The sequence below is a fragment of the Mixophyes fleayi genome, chromosome 1 (genome assembly GCF_038048845.1).
Source record: "Mixophyes fleayi isolate aMixFle1 chromosome 1, aMixFle1.hap1, whole genome shotgun sequence".
NCBI classification, from domain to species: Eukaryota; Metazoa; Chordata; class Amphibia; order Anura; family Limnodynastidae; genus Mixophyes; species Mixophyes fleayi.
In genome coordinates, this window is record NC_134402.1 from 111378876 (window position 1) to 111389056 (window position 10181).

At 35.1% G+C, this 10181-nt stretch overlaps 1 protein-coding gene across 2 annotated transcripts; it reads left to right on the top strand.

The window, feature by feature from the left end:
* Positions 1-1628: 1628 nt before the first annotated feature.
* On the top strand, positions 1629-6857 carry LOC142141227 (uncharacterized). 2 transcript variants are annotated; one of them, XR_012688634.1, is made up of 12 exons: positions 1629-2360; positions 2440-2511; positions 2625-2675; positions 3494-3556; positions 3637-3699; positions 4184-4246; positions 4420-4488; positions 4678-4776; positions 4902-5700; positions 5846-5935; positions 6189-6521; positions 6732-6857. XR_012688634.1 is itself a non-coding variant. In XM_075199514.1 (10 exons), exons 1-10 carry the CDS (start codon positions 1754-1756, stop codon positions 5847-5849), a joined length of 1890 nt encoding a protein of 629 aa, XP_075055615.1. In that variant the 5' UTR covers positions 1629-1753; the 3' UTR covers positions 5850-5936. The 2 variants fall into 2 exon arrangements, 1 of the variants encoding a protein (XP_075055615.1); XM_075199514.1 differs by lacking the exons at positions 6189-6521; positions 6732-6857 and having other exon boundaries at positions 5846-5936.
* Positions 6858-10181: the final 3324 nt, after the last annotated feature.

The window sequence follows — 10181 nt, forward strand, 5'->3', positions numbered from 1 at the left end:
TGGGAATGCATCATCGGTGAACAGCGCTTACTGAGCTCTGATAGGACTCCTGGCAGCCTAACACTGTCAGGTCTTCCCTGGGTCTCTGGAGCAGCCCAGACTGGACCCTGGGTAAGTGCACCATTGCATGAACAAAACTTTGTAGATACATAATTAAAAAGTTTCCCAAATAGTGTGGGTGTGGGGGAAAGGAATCCAAGTCACACCATGTCTGAGGTGAGGATGGCATGAAGTTTGAAGTTGATTGACATATCTTTCAACATTAATAACTCTGTAAGCATTCTTAGGCTAACTGGATGAAATGTAGTCAAAATGTCTACACCATAATGTGGACATTCATAATGTCTACACTGATATAATGTTAAAATGTCGACATACATAGTGTCTGCACATTCATGATGTCAACATGTAAGATGTGTACACACTGTCATAATGTCTACAACGCTGTAATGTCGACATCCAATTGTCAACATACATAGATGTAAAAAAAAGTCAATACATGTGAAAAAAGGCAATAAATGTAATTAAAAACAAAAGAATGCATTTTTTTACATCTATTCATTTATGTTGATAATTTGAAAGTTGATATTACAACCCTGTAGACATTATGAGTGTGTACAAGTTGTACGTCAACATTTTGAATGTGTAGACATTATGTATGTCTACATTTTAACTATGTAGACATTATGGGGGGTATTCAATTGTTAGCGAGACGCGTTAAAATTTCGCGCTCGAAAAACAAAAAAAAATCCGCGCTCGTTTATTGCCGTTTGAGCGCTCGTTTTAAAAACAAACTCGCTCAATGCAAATGTTTTTTTGCCTCCTCCGCCTCGCGCTCTACTATTGGTCCTAGCGAGTTTGAAATCTAAGGGGAGTGTTTTACGCTGGCAGCTCAGTATGAAAAAATAATGCAGCCAACAGCAAACTGTCATTTGCTGATAGCTGTTGGCTGACTTGGTTGGTGACTGCTGTGGCTTGTGACTCCTGAGGCTTGTGACTTCTGACTGCTCTCCATTGCTTTAATCTTCGAAATTGGATTAGTGAGTTGACTCTACACTGCACTATACACATATTTTTTATAAAAAATAACATTTTATTTTTTACAATACAGGCAAATACACACAAGAATATACTACAGACATACCACACTTATTTAATTGCACCCACCACACACACACACACACACACACACATATATCTCCTTATATATATATATATATATATATATATATATATCTATATATATATATATACATTAACAAACACACACATTTTTAAAAAAAAAATTATTTTTTTCCTGTATTTAAGCAATTGCAGTTTTGACTTGTTTTAGGATAAAAATTGAATTAGTTTGCATTTACTTTTTTGCAGTCTACATAGATTGTATTGCACGTAGTTTTGTCCCTTAAAAATTATAATATAATTTAGTTAAAATACAACTGCTATATTTTTATCTAGTGTTACATTTTTTTTTTGCTGTATTTCTACAGTTGTATTATTGTCCTTTTTCCCTTAGTTATCATTTAGTTTTCTGTAGTTTATAGATTGTATTTAACCTAGTTTGGTCCCTTAAAAATTATATTATAATTTTTTTTTAATACAACTGAATTTTTTTTTTTAGTCAAGTACTTGTGTAGTTTAATTAATTGTTATTAGTATTATAGTAGGATATTGTACTGTATCCTTAGGCAAGTGTTGTTAAATAGTCAATAGTTTTTATTTATTTTTGCAAAGAAAATTTATTAGAGTAGCCATGTCTAGGGAGCGTAGGGATTCTTCTTCTTCTTCTACACAGGGAACCCAAGAAGAAATTGTCAGCAGTGGCGAGGAATGGAGAGACCGTCCTGAGGAGCGCCAAGAAGAAAGAAGGCGGCAGCAGTTTGTGAGCAGCGTGCAAGCCAGCACAAGCACCCAGCAGCAACAGCTTACAGAGAGTGGATCTGATGATGAAGAAGGACCATCTGTAACACGATCCAGGCGCTTCACACTTGAGGAGAATGAAGTCCTTGTTGCTGGGGTACTGCAACATTACGAGACACTGAAGGGTGCCCAATCGCTGAAGGCGTCCTTCAAGCATAAGCAGAAGATTTGGTCCCAGATTGCCTCTGCTGTGTCCGCAGTAGGTGTTCGAGTACGATCAGTTGCGGTTTGCATGAAACGCTTTCGGGACTGCAAGCGCACCACGAAGGCAAAGATGGCAGCCGTTGCCCGTCATTCTAGGGGAACCGGTGGTGGCAAGCCACTGCGCCTAAAATTTAAGCCTTGGGAGAAGAAGATGCGGCAAATTCTCAGTGATGATCTTGTGGAAGGAGTGGAAGGGACAGTGGACACCCTTGATCCATCCACCTTCCAGCCACGAGGTATGTATAATTGTCTATAAAAGTGACGATGTCAATTAAATTTGTATAGAATTCTAAAATTATTTTTACAATTTTGCAGAACAAGATGCAGCACAAAGGAGAAGACATGAAAGTGAAGCAGTACCCCGGAAGAGAAAATCCAAATCAGGAGGTAAATGGCAAATGTATAATAAAATTTTTTTTTTTTGTAATTTTTTTTTTTACTTGCCTTGCCAAAATCTTATATAAAGATGTACTAATAAATCTTTCTTTAATGTATTTTAGATTTGGGTTCTTCTCAAGGACACAAGTGCCAGAGGAGTGTCGAAGGAGAAGGTATGATATAAAGATGTAACATGCATGTATACATGCTCCATAGATTACATACTTTACACTACACATTACACCCATTATAGTGCTAGATTTACTAAGCTGCGGGTTAGCAAAAGTGTGGCTGTTGCCTATAGCAACCAATTAGATTCTAGCTTTATATGAAAGCTAGAATTAGATTGATTGCTATAGGCAACATCCCCAATTTTTCTAATCAACAGCTTATTAAATGTAGCCCTTAAACTTTTAACCTTAAAGCAATATTATTCACACATAACAGTTTTTATGGACAATATCACCTATGTTAAATAAAAAAAAAAAAAGTTCCATAATAAAGTTGTTTATTATTTTATTAGGTTTTACATCAAAATTTAATCAAACATATTTGTGTATGTATGTACATACATCATCATCACCATTTTTTTATAGTGCCACAGATTCCACAGCACTGTATCGAGAAATCACTCACATCAGTCCCTGCACCATTCCAATAGCAGTCAATTAACCTACAAGTGTGTGTATATATATATATCTACATGTACACATACATATCTACATATACACATACATATTTACATGTTTATAATTTTGTAATAGTAAGATAGAAATGTATATCATTTGTCTAATAATACCAGGGAATTGATGTCACACTTGTTACTATAATTATTGCATGCAATTAATATATATCAAAAAAATATTCTTCCAATGTAAAATGTAAGTTGTTATTTTTGGTGCATCTAATATTTCCATAAAATTGTCCAAAAAAAAAAATGTAATGTTATTGCTTCTATATAACTAAAAATAAATTTTATTTTTTATTATAGGTGTGACATTGCTTATGCCAAGACAAGTCGCAGTGGAAGTAGCGACAACGGCTTCCAATCAAGGTATATATTGTGATCAAGTAGATAGAATATATTTTAAATATAGTACATTTTGCAAAGCTTATTATAATTATTTGTTACAGAAAAAGAAAGCCGTTTAACCAAGTCTACTCATCCTGCCCAAACTGTTGAACCAAATAAAAAAGGTAATTATATTTGCATTGTAAAACAATATGCATATATCTCCTTCTCTCTCTTTTACTATAACTCTCTCTCTTGTTATATCACTGTCGCTCTTAGGTCTATCAATGTCTCTCTCTATTTTACTCTCTCTCTCTCTCTCTCTCTCTCTCTTTCTCTCTCTCTCTTTCTCGCTCTTTCACTATCACTCTCTCTTTTACTATAACTCTCTCTCTTGTTATATCACTGTCGCTCGTAGGTCTATCAATGTCTCTCTCTATTTCACTCTCTCTCTCTCTCTCTCTCTTTCTCACTCTTTCACTATCACTCTCTCTTTTAACTGTCACTCTCCCTCTTTTTTTCTTTAATATTGCTTTATCTCTCTCTATCTTTTCCTTTCACTATCACACTCTCTCACTCACTATTCCTCATTGTCACTCTTGATTACTATTTAAATCCTTGTCAACAATTAATAATAGCATTTAATAGTATTTTAAAATTAACTTACAGCTCACAAGAGAAGAAGAGTGACTGAGGTACACGTCTCGGAACCTGTTGCTGATGTACAGCGAGGTAATGTTTACACAGAATTAATTTTTTGTTTGGTCTCAGCAACTTTTTTTTTTAATGTCTCATTTTTTTTCATCTATATACCTATCTATCTATCTCTCTATCTATCTATCTATCTATCTATATATAGATATATATGTAATAATTTATTTTATCTAATTTATTTTTATGTATAGAAGGCCGACCCGTTGAAGAGATGTGTGAAGAAGGGGGAACATCAATAACCCTTGCTCATAGTTGTGAAGGTATGAAGATGTTGAAAATTGTGTGTACATAACTATCTAGCAATATAATCGTATTTTTTTTTCTGATCCATAGGAATATACATATTGTAATTGTACACATGTATCATTTTAGATAATGAAATGTCTCACATATTTTTGGGGTATTTAATAGACAAATTTTAATTTTCATTTGTTTATTTTATGTTTTAGAATCCATCATCCCAAGGGAACAGGTGGTAACACCAGTATCCACCTTTTTTTCTCAAGCTGCCATGGAAGAAATAGCATCTCCTGTCTGCTCAGTAACCGGTGACTAATTTTTTTTATTTTCTTTTTAATCAGAATACATGCATTACTCAAATTATTTTAAACATTGAAATCATATAATGTAATATCTGAATAATTGATGTAGTTTTTTTTTTTTGGTTTTACAGAGGAATTAGAACATGACAGTCAATCACTGACATTTTCGCCAGCTGACAGTTTGGTCCACGAAGATGCTGCAACAAGATTTGAGATGCTACAGCAAGCCTTCCCCAACCTTCAAGTTCCAACCACCGAAGGGGAAGGTCCATCTCAAGCAAGGGTACCTTCCACAGGCACCAGTCTTCCAACACAACTGGTGCACGGTCTGCCAGAACAAGCCACTCGGTTTCATTCCATCACAGACTTTGCCAGAAAGATGGAAGGAAGGCAGGAAACATCTCGCCGAAATATGGAAGACAGAGTTCAGAGAATTGGTGACTCGGTAGACCGTTTAACGTCTGTTGTGGAAGAGGTACGAAGCTCCCGTAATACCACCAATTCGTTACTGGAGCGACTCATCACAGTGCACAGTGAAATGTCAGCATCGATTCAAGTAAATAACAACTTACAAACGCGAATGGCTGCTGCAATGGAGCAGAATACAGCAGTGTATTACCAGATGAATCAATCCATGGCACAGATGCATATGCTACAACAACAACAGACAATGCATCTGCAAATGCTGTCAATGCATGTAATGAATATCAGTGAAGAGCTGAGACTCCGGCGAGTACAGGGTAATGTTTCAGTCCCATTAGCCGATTGGAACATTTCTGGATTTGTTCCCCCAACACCACAGCAGAGGACGTCATCTGCACTACACACCCCCGTGGTGGAAGTAAGAAGAGCGGAGTCAGCAAGGAGGAGATTGTTACAGGAACATCCAGAAGAGGAAATCATCAACCCCGTCTCATCTGAGGAAGAAGGGTAAGAAAATGATTAGTTAAAAGAAGCGTATAACTGATAATAGGTTAGTGACATAAAAACAAAAATATGTCATATGTACAGTAATGTCTATTTCTTATACGAATGTAAATGTATCCTAATTTCTATGTTTTACATTCAATTCTAGGTAACCCAGAAGCATCGTGGATCAAAATGCGTAGGAAGTGAAAGCAAGAGGATAACATCATCCAAAAGCATTACGTTACAATGTTATTTGGTATTTATTTCTTTCTCTCTAGGATGCATGCCTGAAATGTCTGAGTCTCTGTGTGTGTATGTGTGTCTGTCTCCTCGTGTGTGTGTGTGTGTGTGTGTGTGTATATATATATATATATATATATATATATATATATATATTTATATATATATATATATATATCTATATATACATAAATAAATTTTTCCTTTTTTTTTTTTTATTCTTGAGAAAATTTAAGTAATCATATTTTTTGTTTTTTATCCTAACACAGGAAAAAGTGAAATGTACAGACCTTTCAACATCAGGAATGATCAGCATTGTTAAATATTTGGTGAGTTTGTTTCAGTTTATTCTTTTTCATGAAAATGTAATTTTTTAATTTTTTGTGCAGAATGGAAGGGATATGATGTGACATGGACAATGAATATTGTACTCCATACTGATCCTTCCTTGTTTTAAAAGTTATGTTTGTATTTTGTTAAAAAATACAGGTTTTACATACACTTCTTTCTTTTTACTTTTTTAAGATTGCACCCAACTATTGGATGGATACAACTTTCAGGAACATGGAATGGAAAATTGCAGACATAACTAGAGTTTTCAGGTAAAAAACTATATAACTATTGACTTAGACATACATTTTTAATGCAGTCTATTTTTGAATGTTAACATTTTTCTCCTTATCAAGAGTCCAACAATAGGATATGTTTTGTGTCCATATAAACTAAAGCACTATATCAATGTTCCAGTATTTAGATGTGAAATGTAATATTAATTTCAAAGATAAGCTTTTAATAAAAATACTTTCTTGCAGATGTTCGGATGGAATTGGTGGATGTCATTTTAAAGAAACAGCTTGAAAATCCAAGGGACTGAATGAACTTAAGAAAAATGTATTAAAAATCTTATGTATTTTGTACAATAAAATTTTACTTTTGAATTTATTGTTCCTTTAATTATTAGATAGATACACCTTCATCAAATGCAGTTACCTTGCTAATATTTTAGGGGGATAGTATTACCATTTTTTAAAGTTGGGATGTTGTAGACTTGTTAACTGTGAACTACTGCAACCATTTTTTTTTAAAAAAAAAAAGCAGCACATGACAATAGAGAGAATAGACATGACATTTTTACATGTACCCTAAACTTTTTTGTATACATGTATGACGGTTGTAATGGCTCCTACTCTGATATATAGTCATTAGTGGTTAAATTTGCATACATATTTTTAATTTAATTAAATATAAAATTAAAAAAGTTGTGGTTAGGTAAGAAATAGTATTATTAAATTAACTTCCAGGGAAAGAGTTGAATGTTTAACACTCAAGACAGCAGTTTGAGATAATTTTCAATGGGATTAAACTAAGTATAGCGTTTTCTTTAAAAAGGTATTGATACAACAGGGTGTATTATAGCCAAACAACTTGGGTGATAGGCACTATAGCAGGGGTAAGAATGCCATAATGACTAAACACCCACAGACTGTTCAGCGCTGGCCTGGATTCGCTAACAAGGGTGTTCCCCTTGAAAAATGTAAGCGTGCCACCCCACTATTGACACCCAGGCCAGTGCTGATACCACTAGGGCTCTTCCTACTAGGCAGGGGCTCTGGGTAGTAGGGTAATAGTATGGAAAAAAAAAAAATCAGATTTGTGGAACTACATGTCCCAGGCAGCCATGTTTGCCAAATTATTGTCCCCACGCTGCTACTAGTATAAGTACAAGCACCAGCATACCCACTTAACTAAATAGTAAAATAAAATCACAACAACCTCATTACCCCAAAAAAATATTTATATAAAAGAAACCAACAAAAAATTTTGTTTTGTGGAACTACAGGTCTCAGGCTGCCGTGGGTGTCACGTCATGTTTCCACTTGTGCTTTGACAAGTGCCAACATGCCCTGGCTGCCGTGGGTACGCTGGTGCTTGTACTTATACTGGTAGCAGCGTGGGCACACTATTTTGGGCAACAATGCTGGCTGGGACCTGTAGTTCCACAACATAAAATGGTTTTTTATTTGACTTTTTTACACAAATATTCTTCCTTTATTACCCTACTACCCACAGCCCAGGGTGGTAGGAAGAGCCCTAGTGCTATCAGTAGTGGGGTGAGTGACCCTGGGGGGGGGGGTGGCTCGTTTACATTTTTAAAGGGGAACACACTCCCTAGGGAATCCAGCTCAGCGCTGAACAGTCTGTGGGTGTTTAATCATTAGGACATTCTTACCCCTGCTATAGTGCTAATTACCCAGGCTGGTTTGCCCAGTGCTGTTTTATTGAAAATATGGGTTACGCTTTGACATTTTTTCCAGAGTTTTTCTAATTAAACAGCAGTAGGTCGGCTGCACTAGGGTTAAGTTTAAATTTAGGTTCAGAAGATGTTCATCTGCATCAGAACACGGTAGCTGTCATGTCTTTCTAGTAAAGGCTGCAACAGAGTATTTCAGCAATGCTACTTTTTTTCGTTTTTTTTTTGAATAAGGTGTACATGAGGGTGTTTATTATTTAATGGGCTTTTTTTTTTTTTTATAAAGATTTGTGGTTGTAATGAGGGTGTTGTGCTTTTATTTAATAATTTGATTTGTGGAACTACAGATCCCAGCCAGCCATGTGTGTAAGAGCATGAAGACACTTTTGGTTCTCAAAGTGGCATCAATCTTTTTTGGGTGCCATGGGAATCCTGATGCTGGTAGTTAGAGTGGTAGCTGCATGGCCACACTATTTAGGCAAACATTGCTGGCTGGGACATGTAGTTCCTCAAATAAATTTTTTTTTTTTTTTTTTGGATAAAAACAAAATGCCCATTTATAAGCCCCAGGCCAGGGGTATTAGGAAGAACCGTAGTGCTATCAGCACTGGGCTGGGTGTCCCTAGGGGGGAGGCCAACTACAATTTTTAGGGGACAGCACTCACTAAGGAATCAAGGGCAGCACTGAACAGTATGTGCTTGATTATTAATTATGACAGTGGGACCAAACTGCGTTTCTCTTCCCCTGCTATAGTGCCTATCCCCAAAAAAAAAATAAAAAAAAAAAAAAATTGTTTATTGATATAAAAAAATAAAGGAAACAATATTTAAGAGTAAAGTCACTTTTGTTGGATGATTATTAAAAAAGGTACTGCAGTGATCACTTTTTGAAACTTATATATGAATACATTTTGGAATAAGTCGTTTTTATTTTATTGTGTATAGTCCTAGAGAAAAAAAAACAAAATAAATGGACACCACACTGCTTCTCTCTGCATATCTTTTTTTCAGTCCAATATCCAAAAGATCCATGTTGCTTTGTTTTTAGGAGATCTATTAGAAAAAAGAAAATTAGGTCAGTATCACTCTATTAAGAAAAATAAATTTGATTTGCATTTCATAAAAAAATTATTAAGGGTCAGCAATATTGTCAAAAGATTTCAGTTATCAATTGACATATCCAATCACATCACTCCCTTACATATAAATGCAATACAACAAATACATTTTTTTAAAGTATAAAAAACAATTATACTCACCATGATGTTATTTTTCACTTCCTTACCCATTTTCTGAAAAGCTAGATTATATCCTCCTTTGGGGCCAGGTACACAGTTTGCCATCATTCCTGTATATATAATAGTACAAGAACATTATTTTTTTTATAAAATACACACATCAATTTTAGCATTGTAAAAAAAATAATACTTACATGAAAAAAAATCTTCTATTACACGTTGACGAACATGAGTTGCAAACTCCTCCATCTGACCAAGCTCAGGAGAAAGGTCCAAATCCAAACTAATGTCTGGATCAATTTCAACCTCCAATTGGTTTGCAATACAAATATTGTGAAGAATACAGCAACCAATAATTATATCGCAAACTTTGGAGGGTGAATATAAAAGCACACCGCCGGACCGGTCTAAACAGCGGAACCGGCTTTTAAGTGTACCAAAGGTTCTTTCTATTACACCCCTGGTACGAATGTGTGCTGATTGGTACCTTTTTTCTGAGGAAGATACAGGGTTGCTTAAAGGAGTCAGCAACCAGGAACGATTTCCATATCCACCGTCGCCTTAAAAAAACACAAAAAAAAAAAAACATTTTTAAAAACAGTGACACATCATTACATTTTTTTAAGGGTTTACAACTGTAATACACAATTAACAAAAAAAAAAAAATACAAAAAAAAATTACCAAGCAGCCAGCCATCTGGAAAGGATCTTGCTTCGAAATTACGGAATAAGGACGACTGTTGCAGGATGAAGGAGTCATGGGATGAACCTGG

What these genes read in the sequence shown, in the direction of transcription:
- LOC142141227 (XM_075199514.1), top strand. Translation starts at nt 1,754, where the DNA reads ATGTCTAGGGAGCGTAGGGATTCTTCTTCTTCTTCTACACAGGGAACC. An exon ending in ATCCACCTTCCAGCCACGAG is followed by an intron (nt 2,361 to 2,439) that starts GTATGTATAATT and finishes ACAATTTTGCAG; the next exon opens with AACAAGATGCAGCACAAAGG. An exon ending in TCCTGTCTGCTCAGTAACCG is followed by an intron (nt 4,777 to 4,901) that starts GTGACTAATTTT and finishes TTGGTTTTACAG; the next exon opens with AGGAATTAGAACATGACAGT.